Here is a 23,456-nt window from a genome sequence, read left to right as displayed (position 1 = left end):
CCAAGATAAGGCTGAGAGAGATTCCTGCCTGCAATCTTAGAAAAGCCGCTGCCAGTCTGTGTAGACAATACTGAGCTAGATGGACCAATGGTCTGACTTAGTAAATGGCAGCTTCCTATGTTCCTAAGGATAGCTTCAGGTGAATTTTAACCTCAGTCTGCCAAACCCAGCACCCTCTCCATTGAACCACACCAGCAATTTTCTTCATATATAATATATATAGTCAGTTCTTCTCCTGTCCTATAGAAGGTCTGTTAATACATTACGTTACATGCACGCCAAGTTTTTGTGTGAATGACTACACATGTGTTAACTTTAAAAGTGAACCCAGGGACTGGGCCGTTCCCACGTAGGGCACAGCTTGTACATACTGCTGTTATGCACACTGAAGAAAATGTGAGAAAAACTGAGCCAGTTTGGATGATATTCTAACTGGTGGTGAGCATGTGCATGCATCTCCCCCACTCCACATCCAGAGGATAAACTATGTGAATCACCTATGTTGGGCAGCAGCGATATAGGAAGATGCTGAAAGGCATCTCATACCATGCGGGAGATGGCAATGGTAAACCACTCCTGTATTCTACCAAGAAAACCACATGGCTCTGTGGTCACCAGGATGAGTCGACACTGACTTGACGGCACACTTTACTGTTACCTTAAGAGTTACTTTAGGGCCAAGGCAGTTTGAATGGACCATCTCCCGTTTGATTAAATTATGGTGTGCCAGATGGGAGCGGAGATGTGCATGCCTAAATTCCTCCTCCACATTTTAAAAGGTGTTTTGTCCAAATTGGCCAACATACAGATCAACAATCTGTGTACATCACGTACAGATTATACATGCATGCAACATCATATGTGAAAAGCCCTTTTGTGTTCTGTATATCTGACCTATGATAGTGGTTGGTCAAAGCTCACTCTCTATTTTTGAATGGAAATCATGTCATTTTCTGCAATTGTACACACAGGGCCAAGGTAAAGTCTCCGTCAGTTTACTTGAAACTAAAGGCTGACTTGTGGGCATCTTCATTGCTTGATAGGTACAACAGCTGATGATGACTTAGAAGTGTGAATGGACCATCACCGATCTAAAACCACAGTTAGAACTTTCATTCTTAGCTTAGCTGCGTGCTTTTCAGTGGAACCAGTCCACACATTCAACTTCCAGTCATGAAGTATACTGTCTTCAAGTGCATATCAATCAAGCTGTATACACGCCAATGTGAAACAGTTCTCTCTCTCTCTCTCAGGCCAATGTATTTTCAAGTAAGTAATCATAGTTTCAGAACACTTCATGCTAATACAGTAAATGCTTGATATTCTTTGGTCGATATGCAGCCATTGCATCTTATGTCACACCTACACAATATTTTAATCAAGGTAATTCATAGTGGCTTATAAATCCTTTATACCAAGGTTACTAATAATAATTAAGAACTCTCAAGTGTGGTTGGCTGTGAACTTTGCCATCTCCCAGTCTTGTAGGTTATACTGTCACTGTTATTTATCTATTTATACAGTACTTTCTTCATCAACAAGAGAACAAGGGAAATGGACATGCAAAGAAAAATAATCATGCATAATAGTTAAAAATGGTAATTTGGCTAGTTGTGTATTCCTTGCAGGAGCTGTACAGATAGGAAGTGCACAACCTGCAAGGAATTAAAATAACACCAATCAATCAATCAATCAATCAATCAATATGGCTGCAGGTGTTGTGTTCAGCAAATATGTGAATATGTATCATAGGACATAGTGGCTCCATCCCCTGAGGGGAATATCTTACAGTGATCACACATCGTCTCTCATTCATATGCAACCAGGGTGGACCCGGCTTAGCTAAGGGGACAAGTCATGCTTGATACCACAAGACCAGCTCTCCTTTGACTGTCTCAGCCTTACCCATCTTGTAGGGTACCGTAGTTGTGAGAATAAAGTGATACAATTAGAAAGCCTGTTGAACAGTGAGTAGTCACTTTGCATTTTGCCTTAGTAGTACTATTCTAGATACTGGGATAAAACTATTTATTGTTATTATTATTGGATAAAACAGCTTAATGTTCTAAAGGCTTCTGCACCAAGCCAAATGCAGTACACTTGTCTGTCAGATGCATGACAGTCCCTCCCCTCCCATTTTGCAATCCATTTTGCTTAGTGGGTCACCAGTTCTTCAGCCATGTTGTAAAAACATGTAAAAAGGGAAATATGAGTTTAGACCCATCAGAGTTCCAATTCACGGGACATGGAAGGAAGTCCAACAAAGAGAAATATGCACTCAAAATGCAGAGAACTAACTAGACTGACACTAGGAGAATGGTGCTGACAACTCCTTTATCGAAAAGGTAAACGGCATTTGTTCAACACGGTAGCAGGACTGGTCATACAAGTTACTGGCCTGTATTTGTTCGAAAGTGGAAAGTCAAATATGTTACATGCAGAAGTTGTGTAGCTTTTCCCTTTTCTAACCAGGGATTCCATCTGTTCCTATAAAGAGGGATAATAATTTTTTAAAGTGCAGTTTTATGGAAACTTTCCAAATGCCCTTGTCATCTCAAATGCTCACGCCGACATTAACCTCATTCCATAAGTCCCAAGGCCTCCGACTTTTACTGCTGAATTCATTTAAAAATGCAAGCCTTTCTGGGACAGATTTGGACTTGTTTCATTCCTCATAGACATCTTACTGATTCATTTGCTCTCATTTCCCACCCCGATCCTCACCTCCCACCCCTGTCTTAAATCAAATGGTCTTGGCTGTTCCACACACTAAAATAAAAAATAGCACTGCAATTAAAAAACAAAGAACATTTTAACAAAGAATTGGTCACTTTTCAGTATTTTATATCAAACGTATGGGGAGACAGAAACGACAAGAAAGAAAATGAAGATTGTATATGAATGTTTAATTAATCCTAACTAGCCAAAATAAAATATTGCAACAGCACACCTAAAGGGGAAAACATGGTATCCCAGCTACAAGAATTTTTTTTTTTTAAACCTCCATCCGGCATAATCCAACTAAACCAGTGTTTTTTTGAGTTTTCTACCTTAAGAAAACAATATCCATATCCATTTGCCTGCCTTGAAATCCCTGTGTCAGCTACAGAATTCCTACTTTTTAAATAAGGTTCTATGGATGTCCTAAGGCAGCAATGCCCAACCTGAGAGTCTCCAGCTATTATGAACTACAACTCCCATCATCCCCAGCTACAATTTGGATGATGGAGTTGTCACTCCACAATAGCTGGAGAGTCTCAGGTTGGCTACTAATGTTGTAAAGCTTAGCTGCTGCATTTGAGCTAACAGTGAGAATATAGCCTAGCATATGCCCTGCCCAGCACTTCATGGGCTGTGAACTGTAAGGGGAGATCAATAATGGCAAAGATGTCTTTTGGGTTTGCCATTACCCATCTTCTCATCATGAGCCCTGAAAAACCTGTGAAAACCCCTGGGGTTCCTAGCAACACAGTTTGAAAATCGCTGAACTAAAACAATAAGATAGTTTGGTGCAAAAGAAGAAGAGAGGATAAATCAGCTCACTCTGCTCTTATAGACTTCTGTAATGCTGGACTGGGTAGAAAATTATACCGGCTGAATTGTGTGTGCCAAGCTCATTATTGATTCTTAGAACCACGAACACAAAAAACTGGTTTCATCTCTTTTGTTTCTGGCACTTGCGTCCCTGTAAAAAACGTTAATCCCATCAAAATATCTAGTTGATTTATCTTCCTAATCTACCTTAATAAGGTAGTGGCTGGTTAACAGATAGGAAAGTGGCATGCGGAATAACTAAGGGGATTCTCCAAATTCACACATTGACTGGATTCCCATTAGACATCACTCTCATCACACTTTGGTTGTCATAAACATGCCATTGAGTTAAATACTCTTTCCCCCTCCTTTCTTCTCCCTGCCCCCTTCCTCAAGCTCATTGGCTCCTTTGCTCTCCTTTCCCCAGAATCCTGCTAACCATGGTTTGTTCTCAAACTAAAGACTGAAACTAGAATCTAAGCCTAGTTTCAATCTCTGATCTAAGAGCAAATTAGCACCATGGAGAAGTGTCCTTTCATCTCAAGAAAATCCACAAACTGATTTTCCTGTGATTCAGCCACAGCTGCCACCATCATTTAGGGGATCAGGACTCTCTTTTATATGGAGGGGGAAACCCTCCAAGGGACCCCCTAGTATTTGTGGAGAGTCCCCAAACGCTAAAAAACAACAACAAAAAACCCTTCCTTTGAAGTACAGCAGCTCCCCAAACCTTAGCAGGATAAACCCATGGTGGAAGGAATCAGGCAGAGTGCAAGTACTTTCCCAGCCCAGTGATGATGATTTTTTTAAAAGTAAAAATAATATTTTTAAAAAAATATTTAAAAAATAAATTATTTTAAAAATTTTAAATTGTTGTAATGTGTGTCTCTCCCCCCCCCCACCCCTTTTTGTCATAACAAATGTTTTATTTTGTTTTTATTCTGTTCTAAAATGCTCAGAGATGTAAGTTTTGGGCGATATAAATATGTTTTAATAAATAATAAAATAAATACATATTTATTCAAGGAGCAAAGTAAAAAGGCTTTGAAAGTGATTAAAAGGTGAGAAAAGATCAAAACATTAAAAATTATATGGTAGCTAAATTCTACCTGGATATATGTTGTGAATCTGGCCAGGTGACCTTGTTTCTTATTTTTTGGAAAATAAATAATGTTGAAGTATGACACTGAAGTAATGTTTAAGAAGAAAATGGCTGCATGCACACCTTCAGATAGCAACAGAGAGGCCTTCCTTCTTCCCTAGGCATAAGCAGGCTTTGAGGTCTCTCTTCTCCTGAATGAATATTGGAGAACCACAGAACTCCTGAATGAGTATTTGAGACCCACAGAATTTCTGAATGACTATTTGAGAACCACAGAACTCCTGAATGAATATTCGAGAACCACAGAACTCCTGCCCTCCTCACTCCCTCCAACTCCCACAGGTTACCTGGAAAGAGGAGAGAGAATTTGCATAGGAATTTGGATTAAAAGCTTTAATCAGCACACCACGACAGACACAAGAAAACAGTCATGGTACCCAATCAACCATTTCCATGAGGGGAAAAACATATGAACTATTGAAAGAAAAATGGAAAGACTCATTTAAAGGCATCAACAAAACTAATTTGGGGCACTTCTGCCAGGTGATAAACAAAACAAATACACCCCACACAGAGTCTGACTAAGAGGGCTGTTTGGAATTAGGCTTAGGCTTCAAAATGGAGTCTGTGCAGATTTTGTACAGATTTTTTACAGTCCAAACTTGTACAGAAATAGCTCCTCTTCATCAGAAGCAGTAACTATGGATACACCCATTCAGACATCGCATAGCCATTCTTATTGCTAACCAAGAAAGGGAGGAAGAAATGTGTGCAAGTGTGGAGGAGGACAGTAGGCTTGGCTTTGCCATGGCTTGGCAACCAGAAAGCATGACACCTGAACAAGGCTGGCATGTCCACAACAGAATATGGGCTTTTAGCTAAATGCCCCACATGCCATGATAAATATTAGTACAGTGCCTTTATACGGACACAACACAGAGAGAGAGAGAAATATACAGGTCTAACCACATTTTTTGGCAATTAAGTAAACATTGAAATCACACGCATTAAGGGTTGACTTTTTATTTTATTACTGACCCTGCAATAATAAAATAAAACCAAAAAATCTCTCATAGCAACTCTGCAACAGTTTGTCCCTCCCTTTTAAATTGTTTTATACTTAAGCCCTGGAAATGCCCCTGAAAACAGTAAAAACCATGAAACACCAAAAAAACCACCAAAAAGACAAAAAGAAGAGGTTGTAAGATCCTTAGGGTATGGGACCATAACTCAGTGGGAAAGCATCCACATGCTTGCATGCAGAAGGTTTCAGATTCATTCCTTGGCATCTCCAGGTAGGGCTGGGAGACACTCCTGCCTGCAACTTTGGAGAGCTACTGCCAGTCAGTGTAGACCAGGCCTGCTCAACTTGGGCCCCTCAGCTGATTTTGAACTACAACTCCCATAATTCTCAGCCACAGTGGCCAATAGCCAGGGGTTATGGGAACTGTAGGCCAACATCTGCAGGAGTGCAGAAGTTGAGCAGTCCCGGTAAATAATATTGGGCTAGATGGACTAATGGTCTGACTCAGTATAAGGCATCTTCCTATGTTCCAATAAACACAAACGGCTTGGCATAGGAAACACATCATTGAATGGAATTTTATTGGGGCAATGAGAGAATAGTTGCAAACACCTAGTTATTATATGTGCGCGTCCAAAAACCCCAGAGCTAACAGTCTATGCTGAGCACAAGGCCAGCAAGTGCACACAGGCGCCATGTTCCCTAATTTGGCGGTTCATTTCCTAGCAGATTATTCTTTCACACAAGCCTTCCTCCTCTCAGTGTTTTTAATCCTTCTTCTGTTTTCTTTTTTTTTTAAATGAAGTGTTTACAAAGAGACATTCAGCTGACTGGCTGCATTCAGTTAAATTGAGGAGTTGTAGGAGTAAGTTAGTGTGGCTGATTCTACAACACAAATCATCCATGGTGGTTTACCCTGTTGCTACGGTGATGCTGCTGCAAAAGATGGAAATTCCTGCTTGATTTCTAAATACGGAAGCATGCCCGTTTTACCTGGGAATTTGAGTGCTCTTGCTACTGTCTGGAAAATACACTTCAGATTATGGTTTTTCTACATCCCTTACTTTTCTACATCCCTTACAGCTTGAGTCTAAGTAGATTTACTCAGAAGTAATTTCCACTTAAGCTCAAATTACACATGGTGGCAGACCCATACCTTTAAATCACATGCAAAGAATATCTCACAAAAGGAGCATGCAAGGGAAGACTGTTCTCCCTCACCTGATGCTAACATTTCTGCAGCACCTCTCCAGGATACTCTGGCAGAGAGGAGCTTCAGGGGGTTAAGCAGCACCTGTTCTCCCCACAAACCCTATGGAGGCGGGTCTCTGTGATTGTGAGACCCGCCTCTCAGCCTGTCAACATGTAATTTAGGCTTTAGTTAAGTGGGATTTGCTCCCAGGTAAGTGTGCACAGAACTGAAGCCTTATCATCACATTTTAGAGCCATGGTACACACTGGCCAGTGTGCTGTGCTGACTTGCTCCGAGTCAGCTCCATAAGGAGGAAATTTGAACTCCCTGCTTTTGCAGCAGACTAGCCCCATAATGCACCAGGAAGGATGTATTTATTTCAAGTGAGCTCAAAAGGTGAAAGTTTAAACTCTCTGCTTTTGAGTCTCACTTGAAATAAAGAAGTATAAATTGTGAAGTAGCTTTGCCATGCAAAGAAACCAACCAACTTCTGACTGCCAGTTGGGGGGTGGTATTGTGCCCCATTTTGGTTTTTAATGTAAGTGTGACTTGGGACGAAAAAGGTTGAGGAACACTGTCTTAGAATACAACTCTTCCTATATGAAGCCATCTACATGTTGAGATCGTAATCCAGAGACCTATTCCATGTTCATTCAATATAACTAGGGATGTGCAAAATGATTTGACCATGAATCAATCTTGGTCGAATTGGGTGCGATTCGATGATTCTACCCCGAATTGAATCACACTGAAAAAGAGGACCAGATTCGGGGTGGAATATAATCACCCCCGATTTGACCCAAATTGATTCAGGGGCCATTTTGAGGTCCGTTTTGCTTGAAAAACGGGCTTCAAAATGCCAGAGAGAGATGGTCTACCAACTGGGATCAGCAGGTAGACCAGCTGTTCGAAGCGAGTTGATACACTAAGTTCGAAGCAGAGGGATGGTCTACCTGCCAATCCCAACTGACAGACCAGCTTTACCTGGAAAACTAATTGAATCAGGGTGATTCGTCGAGGCAGCTGGCCAAGCCAGCTGCTTTCGACGAATCAAACAGGGAGTCTGCAATTTGATTCTACCTCAAATTGAATAGCAGATATTGATTTGCGCACACCCTAAATATAAAGTAGAAAGTCATCTGCAGAAAAGGCCTTTCCAGTGGGCCTTTTCAACAGTAGGTCCCAAATCTGTGGAATAACCTCCTCCAAGACATACAGTTGTATACTAACTTCTTGGAATCAGCCCTTTAGTTCTTGTACTCTTCACAGATGACCTAGAATGACTTCTTCTTAGATGTAAAAGTTTTATTTTAACAACTAAACAACTACACAAGACATCAGGAGCTTCAGAAACCCAGCAGCCACCTTGAGATTTCTCAAAGACTACACTGCTAGGAATTTCTTCTTCCCAGAGGCCCCCTCATAGTAGAAGTCCCTCCTACAACTATTAACCTTTTCAGTTACCACAGTTACCACAATTCTGTACATCCACTTCACTACATAACTGAGCAAAGAAGACCCATTTACAGGGGCAATTGTCTTATATTTAGCAAGGGGAGAGCAACTCAGTACAGTATTCCTCCAGTGGCTATTGCTGGTGTCTACCATATATTTCATTTTAGACTGTGAGCCCTTTTGGGCCAGGGAACCATCTTATTTATTTATTTTTAATTTATTTTTCTGTGTAAACCGTGTTGAGCACTTTTGTTGAACAGTGGTATATAAATATTAGTAGAAGTAGAGGTAATAGTATTGTTGCACTGCTACCCCAAGAGATGGGGAGATGTTGCATGGCTGCCCCTGGAGAGACGGATTATAAATATTTTAAATAAATAAATTAAATCATACTACACCTCACCACTCAGGCATTTAAATGAGTAGGTGAAGACCACTTATTTAGAAAAGCTTGGGGATCTAAATAAATTATGATGAATTTTTGGGTTTGCTTTGGGAGGTAGGTGGTGGCAGGGTAGCTAGGGATCAATTTATTATTGCGAATTATTACAATACATTTGGAAGTTGGCTGGACGGTTTTATTGTTGGATTGTAAGCCACCTCCAAGCTTTTGAAAAGGCTGGATAATAATTTTTAAGATAAACTAAAAATTTCAAAATTCTGAGGAAGCAATATTGTTCTTTCTATCCCCTAAGAGTAGCTAAAGGGAAGGGAGCATTCCACCAGGTGCAGCTTCTCCCATTACTGGGGCACTATGATGGCAAGTGCCACATCTGGTAAAGTTCTCCTTTCTACACAACGTTTGTAGGTAAAGGAGCCCTCTCAGAGTCAGGATTTGGCAGCCATATTCATAAGCTCAGTTGACATCTCCCTCATCATGGAAGTCCCCTTTGATTCCCCCCCCCCCGGAAAGTCTGGCAGGCACTATAATTCACATAGAAAACAAAGAAAACAAAAGTGCAAATAGATTTGTTTATTATTTGGTCAATTATCAGAGCAAAAGATGCAGGCCTCTTTCCAGCCCTTTGGCCTTCTGTCTTCCAAATTAGTGTCACTCCCCAAATATGAAGTGAGGAAATTTGGTATTTATTTTGAGTGTAACCAACCAAAAGCCACAAGAAAAGGCAAAGGCTCATATTATTTTTGAACAATTTTCCTGGAACAAAACCAACTTCTTTCCCCTTTGTTTTCTTTCAGACTTACATCCGAGTTTGTCTTTTCCCAGAGGTTTCCCCTGCTTGATATTTACAAGCTGTGACTGGGTTTTAATACGAATTGGTCGGGAAGAGGGGGGGAAAGAATCTAACCTTCTTCTCAATTTACCTTTTCCTCTTCTGATGAGAGTTTTCTGAGCCAAACCTTCTCTTAGCAGAACCTGAACCAGTAAAAAAAAAGCGAGACAAATTCATCCATTGCATCTGTTTCTTGCCCCTGTTTCTATGGTCCTCAGAGCAGCCTTTTCACTTCAGGACAATTGTGAGGCAAGTTAAGCTAAGCGGCTCGCTCAAGGGCCACCCAGTTTGCTTCACAGCCGAGTGGGGATTTGAACCCGAGTTTCCGGCATCCAAGTCCAACATTCACTCCACCATGCCACAGTAGCTCATGTTATTATTTAAATGATCTTTTTTTAAAAAAAGTCCTCTCTGCACCTTATACTATGTTCCTTCCAGGCTATTATGCTTGGCTGAGGAACTGCTGACTGACGACGATCCCGTCTCCTTTCCACACCTTTTAAAAAATGCAAAAATCTAGCCTTCTCCTTTAATATTTCTGATGTCGGTGACCAGTGTCAGCTCTCCCCATACAGTAACTGCTTTAAAGCGCTGCATAGAGCACTGCATTAAAAATTAATTACACATGCTATTTTATTGATAGTGCATAATGTAATGAGCACCAGCTGTGCTAAACATCCAAACTCCTTTTTAAGATAGCTATAAAAAAAGAAAGAAAGAAAGAAACTACACTTCCAAATGTTTCTCCTGTCAGAGGAGGGGGGGAAAAACAGCAACATCTTGTATGGATTTGAAACAGAATTCTTTGATTTAGCTCTACATTGGGAGCGTTTGAAGAGTTCAGGCTTTTGGGCTCCGGGTATTAGAATAAAATCCAGTTAACTCTCTAACTGTTGGAGCCCATTGTCTCTGCTGCATCCTTCAGCTGCCTCGGATCTTTTGTGTTTAGATTATAAAATTGACTTCCACCTGATAATATTGAAATTTCACACACACACACACACACACACATACATACACACACACAAAGCACAAACACTTACTGGATGCTTAGAAGTTCCAAGCATGTACTTTTAAACATCTTTAAATACTCTTTTAACCCCTGCTGGTTCTTAACTCTACATGATGAGGATTAACCAAGTTGCATCGATTTGCATGTCTTTCTAGAACAAAGGCAATGCTTAACTTGAATTAACAGCACCAGAGGCACTGTGGGTGGGGAAGAAAAACACCAAAAAGGAATTCTAGCTTCCTCTTAACTTATTATGGTCTTCTGCCTTTTTCTCCTCCCTATTATATGATCTCAGAAATAATGATTGTCTAAAATACAGAAAAAACAATATTGCATTCAGTCAATCTGCTTTGAGGTTGGCAACAAAATAAACTAGATAGACAAGCAGACAGATGTAATACGGGTTTATAACATAGGATTCTAGCTTTTTGAACATATTTGCACATAATGTAACTATCATACACAAACTCCATTCTTCTAGAAGTCATAAATATTTCATTCAAATCAATCAATACAAGCAATGCTGGTTAATAGGGCCATTCCTTCTAAGCACAAACTTTAGTATACTTCAGCCTGGTGAAAGCCATATTTTCCCAGTAGGGGACTGAGATATATTTTATATGCAGTATCAATATATGTGAGTGTAATTCTTTCTCTCTCTCTGACATATGTACACAAATAGCCCAGTTGCTTACTATATTTCTCACCCAGTGAAAGAAGGAGGGGCAGGAGAGATATTGGCCAACATACTTTAATAGGATTTTGGCATGTATTTTATGGTACATTTAGAGTCATCTGGGCCATGGTGAAAGAAGAGTACCATATCTGCTCCGTTCTCTTTGAGCCTTGAGCAGTTTAAGTGGCTTTTTACTGGATAAGTTTGCATTCACCCCTCTGATTACTGTTTTGTTTTCCCATTGATCCTCCAGTTTTAATAAAACCCAGTCTGGAATAAAACAAAAGCTTGCTTCTTGTTTGAGTATGAAATGTGCAGAACACATACCATATCATTAACATAAACGTTTCTGAAATAATGCTGCTTTCTAGACAAACTGTATTAATTGCATTGGGCTCTCTCTCTTTTTTCCTCTTCTCTCCCCCCTCCCCCCCCCTTTTCCATTTTTTTGCAGCAAGGATGGTCTGAACTAGAGCTGCTCATTGGCTGACACATCTCATAAACTCCATGCAAAAACGAGTACAGAGATATAACTGGAGGGAAGAGAGGAAGAAAGATCACATATCTATAGATACAGTACATATCTGTGTGTACGTACACACTGTATATGTGCACACTCTCTCCCTCTCTTTCAAGTTCTATTCAAACCCATTATTATTATTATTATTATTATTATTATTATTATTATTATTATTAACCTTTAAACTATGCCAAGAGAAGACCAGACAAACTGAACAATGCAGCATGCAGAAGCAAAGCTAACTGATGTTAACATTACAAGATTGCTCAGAGGTGTTTAGAATGCCTTAATGACTAATGCAGCCAAGCTCCTTGCAATTGAAAGATATTGTTTTAAACTCTCAGATTTAGAGTCCCATACATTTCTCAGTGGTGGACCTTGAACTTCATAGCTCTGCCCATTAATCAAGACTGTCAGTGCTCACGGATATATATATATATATGAATGACACACACGCACACACAATTCCCAAGTTCTTTTCAGCCCTTTTACCCAGTGATATGTAGAAAAGAATATATTTTACTGCTAGATAAAATATATGAATACCAGACAGAATTAATTATCTTTCTACATGTGTAGGCATTAGGCGACATAAAGCTCGTAAGACCTTGGGGAAAAGGTCTGTATTTATCAGTAAAATCTTGTTCATAACAAAAGATAAAGACAAAGGCCATGATCCACAGCCTCACTCAGACACAGGAAGGCTGCTCATTGTCTCCTGCAAGAGAGAAATGTTCTCTTCTTGCAAAGAGCATTTTCCATTGCATTCACTGAGTTTGTTCTTCTCACAGAATAGGGATCAGCAACTGGAATCTTTCAAACCAAATGTGGCCTCCAAAAAGATACCATCCAGCTGATAAGTGTTTTTATAGCTGCTTCCCTCACAAACACAAAGCAATCTTAGATAGATTTAACTAAGATTTTATTCAGAAACAACTCCATTTTTTCCTTCTGACTCCACCTCCCAAACTCTCTACAGGATCCCCACTGGGACAAACTTCTAAACAACAAAACATAAATGATATTGGATAGAATGCAATAATAACCCAGAGACAAAAGCATTGTTTCTATGTAAGAGTTGCAGAATTATGGGCTGGGGTGGGATTGCTGGGAAAAATCCCTCTCATTTGCATAATTTCTGTGTTATTTTTTCTCTCAAAAAATTGCTGTACAAATTTTCACGATATCTTAAATCAAGGCTGCACAACTTTGGCCCTCCTACAGATGCTGGACTACAATTCCCATTGTGCCTGATTATTTTATTTATTTTTATTTATTTACATTTCTATCCCGCTCTTCCTCCAAGGAGCCCAGAGCTCTGTACTACATACTGTACTTATGTTTCTCTTCACAACAACCCTGTGAAGTAGGTTAGGCTGAGAGAGAAGTGACTGGCCCAGAGTCACCCAGCAAGTATCATGGCTGAATGGGGATTTGAACTCGGGTCTCCATGGTCCTAATCCAGCACTCTAACCACTACACCACGCTGGCCACTGTGGCTGGGGTTGATTTGGTGTTGTAACCCAAAAGCAACTGGAGGGCTGTAGTTGTGGAGCCCTGCCCTAAAAAGATTTTGATCTGATTTGGCACAATTTACTATTTATGATTTACCATTTATACCTATTTATATCTGATTTACTATTTATACAGTAAAAAATGAAACGCCTCCACCATATTAATTTTTCCTCACTATATCTCAAATGTTTTTCACGAAGTCAAGCAGAAATTTTAGAAATGGAAAATTTCCATGATAAAAGAATGTCAATTTTTTCCCCAGAAAACATCCCACCCCACATCTCTAAAGAGTTGGTTCAGGAATTAGCTTTTTCCCCTCTTACAAGTCAATGAGGTTGTGCACATGACCAAAAAGAGTGGGGGGGGGAGGGAGGTAGCATTTTTGGCAACCAGACTAGGCAGCACACACTGGGAAGTTGAAGGGGATCAACACCTCAAATCCCTTCACAAAGTGACCCTAAAACAACTAGCCACTGACAAAGAAGGGATATAGAAGAATGCCCCCTGTGCACAGGGACAGATGCTAGCACTGAAGCCAAAGAATCAATCAACTAAAGCAACAATAGATCTCCTGCTTCACTGTTCAGAGCCTCCAGTGTTTACACAGAGCTCCCTGGCCAATCCTGTGCTCCATGGATCACTGGTCTGACTCATCATAAGGCAGCTTCACATATGCTCAGAAAGCTTACTCCATTGCAATAGAGGAAGCACATCTGCACATAAGGATACACAGTGCAGTCTATCCAGGAAGGAGAGTTATTCTCTCATGCCCCTACAATACTGCTAAATCAGAGCATCCAAATGGTGGGGAGGGGGAGATATAAAACCGGGCATCTTTTTAACAGCTTTTGCAAATTTCAGCAGTAACTTTTGTTATTTGGTTCTGAGCCCCTTGGGACAGAAATATATACATGTACAAAAGCTGCTGTAAGCCACTCGTATCCCACTCTTTCCTGTGGGCTTGGAGTGGCTTACAGCAGCTTTTGTACATGTATATAATTGTACATGTATATAATTGTACATGTATATAAATAAATAATTTTCTAACTTTTAAAGCCATCAGAGGAAAACATCAGGATACAGTGGGCTTGGAGACAAAGGAATAACAGTAAATTCATTCACTATATCGGTAGGGTGCTTCTTCCCTTTTGCTATCTATATGTGTAATGGGGCATATAGGGGACAAACGGCATGCTTCGTAGTTTGCTGGTCTGTATATACACAAACATATATACAGTATCTTTCTATAAGTTCAGATTTCTGTAAACATTTCCAGGTTTTGTCATCCTCATCAAACTTGCATAATTTTATCAGAACTACTGCCAACTTTATGGCGGGGGGGGGGGCAGTTATTCAGAGCAAGTTAATTTTTAAAAAGAGCAATGTGTTGGTTTTGATCCATGCACCACAAGTCGGTGAATTTTGTTACTCCCTTCCAGTTTCTAATTTAAAAGACACTAAAAATGCTTAAACAGGAAAATCCAATACAGCAGGCAGAAGCCTCTTCTCTGAGGCAAAAAGGACACAGCAACAGAAACGTCTGCAGATATTTAAGAGCAAGGTTTTAGGGAACAGGCCCATCTTGCAAAAGTCTGCTCCTTATGTCGCCTTTATTCAGTGCCTGTGAGAACATCAAACTAGCAAAAGCAAAATGAAAGCAGGGGGAAAGGGCTAATTTACAAAAACAGCTGAGTACCATTGCCATTTCTGAAGCTCATTAAGAGTTCTGGATGACATAGAACAATTTTATTTACCCAACAAACTTTTTTAAAAAAATAAGTTTTAATTATTTACCCAAAAACTGATCAAATCTACACACATATGCCAAAGTTTCCCATTGCAAAGGAGGAGCTGTGAAGTCAGAGATTGTTACACTGAGCTAATATAGTGGTAAGTATATCAAGTCTTAGGATCAGCCTGTAATGGAAAATACCATAAAGTAATAGGATGTATTTTCATTGCCAGATTTTGCAGTGATTCTCAGAATCACCCCGGGCAGGCAGGGGGGTCACGGGGAAAAGGCTGCTTTCAACTTGCATTCCCTCCCAGACAGCCAAGCAGGTTGTCTTCGGCACGCCTCCTGCGCGCCCACACGTGAGATGCACCCATCTCTGTGTCTCCTCGGGCTCAATTCACACACGATACCCGGTAGCCAGGTTAAGGGTGCAAGTGCACCCTTAACATTGGCTAACAACTGGGTTAGTTAAGAGGGTTAGGCGGGTGGGGAGCGGAGGATCCACAAGCATCCTGCCCCTTCTCACAACCAGCCTAACCCTGCCTGGGCTGTCCCAGGCTGGGTTAAGCTGGTCGTGAGGACAGCCCTCTTCGTGAGGACAGCCCCGCTTCCCTTTACAAACCGGTTCTCACTGATCGTGAGACCCGGCTCATTGTGTCTGAATTTACAGATCGTTGACAAGGCACCAGGGGGTCAATGTTCCATCTCAAGAGGGTTGCTGGAAATGGGAGTTGCTCTGCTGTTCTGCCATGCAGATGGGAGTGATCTTGTGAAGCTGAGTTCTGCACAGATAGAAAACAAAAGCAGACAAGCAGCTCTAAGCCATGGCCTGCCTGTTGTACGCCTGGAAGCTCAAACCATGAAGTGCTTAAGTATGGTTAGCACAAACCAAAGTTTCATTATATCGTAACCCAGTCTTAAAATAAGAGAGTCCCTGTGTCTAAACTGTGCAACTCCTCTTCTCTAGAGTGGTGTCCAAGTCTGACTATCTCCCAGAAATGTCGTAATATTTGGGCTGATTTTAATGGGCCGGTTTTAATAACTGGCAATTGAGGTTTGGTTTGGTTTTTTCATTTGTTATGTTTCAGTTGGTTTTCATTGATAAAAAATGTTGGCATTTTATATTTATGTTTTTAACATCTTGTTAGCTGCTGAACACTATTTGGGAAAGAACAGAAATGAAAACTATTTCTTTAAAATGGTAATAAAAATTATATATCACTTTATAAATTCCTGGTTTTATGTAAATCTGAGACAGAAGGTATTTCAAACTGGAAACTAGTTTTAAAAATATGGACCATATTGAGCTTTTAAATGACACTTGAAATAAATCCAGGTCAGAGAAGAAAACAATTACTAGAGTAGAGACGGGGGGGAAATTGATCTAAGTGAAACAGATTTGTAACCCTGACAAGTGACCCACTGGTCAAAAGAGTTATATGTGGAACAAAGAAAAAAACCAACAGTCAAGCTATAGAACCACCACCAGCACCCCCTGAATTTAAAAATTCAGCTAGGGAGTATCAAGAGAAAAGACAATGCCGAAAAACTTTCTACTCCTAACATAAACCTGGACAAATTATCTAGGTGAACTGAAGACTTCAAGATCAACATCATTAAAAATCAATGCAAAGAAAAGAAGCTGACATCTTGACTGCCAAAGCATCCATACTTCAAGCAGTTACAGGATGCAGCAAGAACCCATGCACGGTTCCACTGTGTTCTGAATTATTAGCACAACTGCCCAAGCACTAGAAAGTTAATATTTTGGGACGCTCTCCCACACCCTGTAAATGGAAACATGTCCCTGCTTTTAGGGATGTGTTTCCACTTCTACAGGGTGCTTCTGGAGCATGGGAGTTGAGATGTCAGTCCCTATTTACTGCTGTATGCTTGAAATGCTACCTAATTTCCTCTGTCCTGTGGACCAAAGGTGATAATCAGGGGTTAAATACCTCCTCTCCAAAGGGGAGGACATGTTTCTTTAAAACAAAACTAGATCAACTACTAGAATAAGCATTTAGCACGTGCTTTGATATAACATATTCTCTAAGTGCCGACGGCGACAGGAAGCCATGATAGTTAGTCTATCCCCGACATATCACTGCTCATTCAGCAAATAGATCAGTCCAAAAACTAACAGCGAACAACGATAAAGTAGGAAGTGAAAGCATGCAAAATACAAGAGTCTCCTGCTTCTGTGTGTTTTAGTGAGTTACTCTTTCCTTATCTATTCTTGGTTTTATGCTCTCCATTATTGGTATATGTTTGTCTTAGAAGCCGTGAGCAAACACGGTAGTACTTCCCTGCTACACCTTCTATATGGAAGAGACTCGTGACTATATTATACCAAGTAAATGCAGTAGAAGTGAATATCTGTAGGGAAAACATTAACAGAATAATTGCAAAGCTGTCAGTATTCACTCATTTACGGGGGAGTGGGGCACAAAAGCAGTCATTTTTGCTCATCAGTCCTTTCTAGAGCTTTCTGTGAACAAAATCACCTCTTTCTCATCCAGTGCAAACAACCTGAAGTTTCACTCACGGGCTCTCTTTATCTTTTTGCATTTGTGCCCTTAATTTATTCCTCCAACTTTACCATGCTGAGTCACCCACAGGCCTTCAGCTGTCTTAGAAGGCATGGCCTATTCTCCCCTCTGCCTCTCCCAGAACAGTTACAAATTGCCATGCCTCTGCCTTCAGCTCAAAACTCACCTCCCACATTCCTCATCCCACAAATGAAATGAAGCCCACATATGAGTAAATGTATATTCTTACTTTTGTTGGATATGCTTAGCCACTGTTAGCCTTGGGCAGCATCCACAATGGAGCACACAGAAGGCCTTTTTGTGGTTGCAGTGCTCCGCGAAGTTGCACTATCGCTATTGGAAGGTGAGCCACCCAAATAAATACATGACGCACAAGTAGTTTGCCATCTACATATTTGTGGTCTTGTACAAGAGAGTGTGCAACAAGTTGTGCAAGAACTAGTCTGGAACAGTTTCTTTGCACAATGACCATGCACTATATCCTTACAATGGTGCAGCGGGGAAATGTTTGACTAACAATCAGAAGGTTGCCGGTTCGAATCCCCGCTGCTACTATATCAGGCAGCAGCGATACAGGAAGATGTTGAAAGGCATCATCTCATACTACATGGGAGGAGGCAATGGTAAACCTCTCCTATATTCTACCAAAGAAAACCACAGGGCTCTGTGGGTGCCAGGAGTCGAAATCAACTTGATGGCACACTTTACCTTTATATATGCTCACACAACTAATCTGATGCTACCCATTGTCTCTCTGTCCATCTCTCCTGCTGTCTTCTTTCCCCATACTTCTGAGAAGTATGTCCTTACTTTACCATATAAGCTCCTTAGAGACTGTCTTTTGCTTATTCTATGAAGTACAATGTACACTGATGACATAAAAATAGCAACAGCGACATAAATTTTTCCATACAAAATAGTGAAACATTTTTGAAGGTCATATGAAGGTCTCCATACACATTTTGATGCTGCATCCTGTTCACCAGGGTCCAAAAAAGGAAAATCAACCTTCAAGTTAGGGGTGGCCTAATTTCACCACCAGTCATGACCAGACCAAACTGCATTGCATAAATCCTCATATATGGAACAGAATCAAGATAGGGCTACTTATGCCTGGCTTGAGATGGCTATGTAGCATTGTTTTGTCACATGTCCTCATTCACATCACAGGCAACATACCACAGACATTTACAGAACCATCTTCCAAGGACAACAGCAGCAATAATAGACATGCTACCCCCCAAGACAGGTGCCTTTTTCCTGGATACAAAATGTCTGCTGAGGAAATACAAGAGGACAGAAGCACAACCCCATGGGAAAATATCTGGACTGCATACAACAGATGATTATCATATGGAATTATTGCACTAGAAAAAAGTATCCCATTGGAGGAATAGAAAACGTGCTTTACAGTAGGGCAGAGGCAACAATGTCTTGGAAGAGAAGACAAAGACCTGAAACTTAAACTCCTATTTGGCAGAAGTCTGGATTGACTTTTTGCTATAATTCAAGTACTTCCATTATTTTTGAGTTGACCTGTCTCTTGCCCTTTCCCCCATCTTTCCTCCTTTTCCTCTTTTCCTTTCTCTTCATACTGAATTGCCCTTTCTTCCTTTTCTCTCTCTTTGTTCTATGTTTCTTGTTAGCTTATAGAGAAAGTTGTGCGTTAGAGTGATCAAGAAGGAAAGTTGCTTTGCTGTTTATATTGTGTACATTTATAAAAAGAACTAAAAGCAATAAAAAATAAAACACCATTTAAAAAACCTGACAACTGGAAAAACTCTCACCGCAGTGATCTACCATCGGTATGCACCACAGAAAAGATGTGTATAGTAGGAGTTATCTGAATGAAGCTATCTCAAAAAGTATTACACTTGGCTTAAAGCTTACTCATTTAACCCTCTTAGAGCCTGTTTAATTCAAGACTGGGAGAATCTGACCCAGTGGTAACGCTTCCTCAAGAAAAACTAAGTAAAATTCAATCAGGTTTTATTTTGATCACTTCCCATGTTTAGGGTCGCATTCAACTACTGAATAGTTCACCATTGGATTCAGGGATCAATGTTGTGTAGAATTGGGGGTCTACACTTTCTACAGCCTTTAATATGTGCAATGTCTCTCTGTCCAGACTTCTTTTCATTGCTATCCATACAAGGCAGTGATGAAACAAGGTTAGAAGGAGGAAATTAATGAGAGGCAATTTTATAGCAGTAGAGGAAAAGTGTGTGGACCACAAGTATGCCAAGTGCCTTCAAGATCTGAAGAAAGCCTTTAACGCAAATCATTAGGAAGAAAGACCTCAGATGTTAAATGTTATCCAATTAAGCTTAAAGTAAACAGCCCAAAGAGCTGAAATCTTGATACCAGAGTATCACATTTGTGTGAGGATCCTCAGTCATTTGTTCCCAATGTGGCATAAACAAACCAGCAACAAGAAGCTGGTGGCAACATCTGGTGGAAGCTAGGCCCAAAAAGGAATGGAGGGGAGAGAAAAGCAGGCCAATTTCCATTCCCACCTTAGAGATGGCAGGGAGGGGTGTTTTACGGTGCTACAGCCATTTCCTTTACATATCCAAAATGGAGCCGATGCTCCCAAAGTGAGGAGAGCATCAAGTTGGCAGCTGACCTTCAGAGAGCGACAATAAAATGTTTCTATTACCTGACAACTGACAATGACATCCAAATGGGCCTGACGTCTCAGTCTGAGACCCACCAACTGAGACTGAGCGCGCACCACAGCAGGGCAGGCTAAGGCAGGGCGGGATTGAGGTCAGAGCACGGAGAGGTGGCGGTGCGATCACTGATGTGTGAGGGTGGGAGGAGGCAGTTATGGAGGCCGCCGGCAGCTTTGCAGGCCTGGACGGCCCTGAGGAAAAAACAATAGAAAAATCTGTCAGTGGTACCTATGTTTGACGGGAAAGACTGAGAATAGATAGCAGTGATGTACAGCTGCTGTGCCTTATTTATTGTGTACAGGTACTTATATGCAGGGGAGAGCAATAGAGCTGAAAGATCAAAGAGAACTAAGGCCTCCCATCATTATGGGGTGGACAAGAGGAGACATATTTAGGACCTTTCATCAGGATTTGTTTTATAACGGTTTATTTTACTTTCTGGGGATAGGTCCTGTTTGGGTGGGGAGCACTCTTCTTACCTGCCCTAAGCCCTCAAGATGGAGTTTGCTATAAATTTTAATAAATGAATGAATCAATTATCTTTTGTCCTTACACCATTCCCTTCTTTTCCTTTCCTTTCCTTTCCTCTATACATCTCAAGACACTGATGTAAATACTGCTACTGCCTTCTCAATCTAAATCTGGATTAGTGTTATAACCTGTTCATAACTTTTTATAAGAAGTTTTGTTTATGGGTCAACAAAAGCTTGGTATGAGCTCTTTTGCAAAGGACTCTTGTCATTTTTGCGGCAACTACCCCACTGGAAGTTTTTATGGCTTGTTCGTAATTTGGAGGCCTCTATTTCTAGTAAATAGAAAAATTGCGGAGTTTAGACATAGTTTGTGGCAGAATTGTGTGTGCAAACAATCTTTGATTCGTGCTGCCTTCAGTTCCCAACAAATGCATGTTTCATTTCAAGAAACATCAAGTAGCAATAGGAAAAGTGCTTTTTGAAAACACACGTATAGGTCAGTGGTTTTGTAGAAATATAATTCATACTGTTATTTTGTTTCTCAGATTCACCCGGAGAACTAAAATAGCTGTGCAAGAAATTAAGAGGCTATAATGGCCATTAGACACTAGTGACCTGTTTTCCAACACCATGTTAGATACCTCAAATTACATTGTAGTTGCTGTAAGCCCCTTCATTTTCTCATTTTGCCCCACTGATATAATGCAGTGCTAGAACTGCCTGGAATTTGCCAAGGTAAAAAGTGGGAACCCTATATCTGATAAAATATGATTTTGCCTATGAAGAATCACACTACAATTAACCAGATCAGATTCTGCGCATTCTGGGCATTTTGAGGGGCGGGAGTGGGGGGGAGTGTTGCTACAAACGCCCCGTTCACATGTCATGTTCAACACTCATATCATTTGTGTACAGTGTACACCTGTACAGTTATTCACTTGTCAGGTTGAACATGAGGAAAAGGAGTACTTCTTATCTGCACCATACATTTGAAGGGCCTATATCCAGGTTCACTCTTAAAATGAGCACAGGTACAGTCATTCACATAAAAACCTGTACGAGTGTACAGTACAGAAATCTGAATGCAGGTATAACATTGCCTGAACAGGGCTAAAGTAGCACCTGGAAAGGCTGACCGGGAAGGGCTTGAGATGGTCAGTGAGAGAGGAGTGATTTTAGAGAGTGTGAGAGAAGAACCAGAGGAGGCTCACAGACCTGGGCAGGGGGCATGTACTTGGGAATGATTTTGAAAGCTTGGTTATTGTTTTATGACTGTCCTAGTGCAACTGGCCAACGGAGAAATATGGAGGGAGTTTTGCAGAGCTGAACCAGGCTCCGCACACCAGCACAGACAATATGCAGGAGGGACTCTGAGCTCGAGCAGCTCCATGGAGGTGCCAGGAATCAAGCTCCCAGAATAAAGCATCTATGCGCTGCCGTGGCTGCCTTGCCACTTGAGCTGCTGCCAGCAGTGCATTCTGCATGCTCCCTTTATGTATTCCACTTCCCGTACCAAGCCTATAAAGAACATAGCAACATTTCCTTTCCCTAATCGTTAAAAAATCATATTGTATCTTCAAACTATATTATTCGCCGTGTGTGTGTGTGTGTGTGTGTGTGTAAAAATGCATCTAGAAATAATCTGTTATTTAAAACTGTATTTAGTCTCTGCTCCTACTCTGTTGGAAGCACTTTCTCTCTTGCTCTCTTGGCAGTAGTTGTAATGTAGCACTATGACTTAAGTAATTATATAAAAGCATAAAAATGTGTACACAGGCACACATCATATGAAGTTAACCTTCAGTCTGCACTAATCAGAACTCCATCAGGCTGTCATATCCTGATTTTCAGTAACCCTGACTCTCGTTGCATCTTTATTTAAAGCCAGCATTTACTTGAAGCCTTTGAATTGGGGTCGTTAATAATCAAAAGCAGCTTCTGTCGTAAATTTATAAGTCTCACAGGCCAACATGTTTATTTTATTCAGATTCTATTCTAACTCATCCATGGGGCTCATAGCAGATAGCAAACATTTAAAAAACTAAAGCTGCAATCCTATTCACACTTACCTGGGAGTAAGCTTCATTGAACACAGTGAGACTTACTTCTGAGTAAAAATGCATAGGATTTCTCTGTAGCAATATAATAATGTACGGATTGCATATTAATAATACAGCTAAAACAACTGTACCCTTAGTTACAAACACCAAATACAGAAATAAAGTAGATGTCTAGGCCAGAATGTTCAGAAGACACATAAGCACGGATTTTAGGAAAAATTATAAGGCAAAGTGCAAACCAAAAGGTAAAGAAGCAGTCATTAAATACACATCAGTGCCCTCACCATTCATATTTGACAAACCAAGGGCATTTCAAGTCAGTATAGGGATCACAATGGGATATGAGGCTATAAAATCTAATTCATAAGACCCATGTCCCAGTTCTCCAATTCAGTATTCCCCCACACCACCACAGTTTTCCATACGGACAAGGATTCTCTTCAGTACCAAATGCAATTCACTGTGAATTTTGACAGAATTTTCTTCTATTTCTACTCATCATGCTGCCATGGAATACCATTTGGCAAGTGCTATTTTTTAAACAGTAACAACTCTGTACAAAGCTGTCTACAGCTAAACAAACATCAGCAACAAAGATAAAAATTCTCCATTAGCTGGACGACATTACAAACTACTATTTTTTTCTCCTAACGCTCCTTCTCCATGTTGAGTGTCCCAGTTCGCAAGCTTCAGCTAGCACAT

The 23,456-nt window shown here is 40.6% G+C and overlaps 1 protein-coding gene across 18 annotated transcripts in view; it reads right to left on the bottom strand.

Moving 5' to 3' along the window:
- The window catches only part of BCL11B (BCL11 transcription factor B), a 196,143-nt gene that overhangs the window by 86,773 nt on the left and 85,914 nt on the right, over positions 1 to 23,456 (bottom strand). For 13 of the 18 annotated variants that reach the window (XM_053261170.1, XM_053261180.1, XM_053261205.1 and 10 more), the window contains one exon: positions 20,206 to 20,412. The exons of 4 other annotated variants lie outside the window; for them this stretch is intronic. In XM_053261170.1, the coding sequence (XP_053117145.1) occupies positions 20,206 to 20,412 (207 nt within the window). Of the gene's footprint in view, positions 1 to 9,630; positions 9,683 to 20,205; positions 20,413 to 23,456 lie in introns of all 18 variants that reach the window. One more of the 18 variants, XM_053261258.1, reaches the window with a different exon arrangement.

Source organism: Hemicordylus capensis, chromosome 1, assembly GCF_027244095.1.
Source record: "Hemicordylus capensis ecotype Gifberg chromosome 1, rHemCap1.1.pri, whole genome shotgun sequence".
NCBI lineage: Eukaryota > Metazoa > Chordata > Lepidosauria > Squamata > Cordylidae > Hemicordylus > Hemicordylus capensis.
This window is presented reverse-complemented; position numbering and strand designations above follow the sequence as displayed.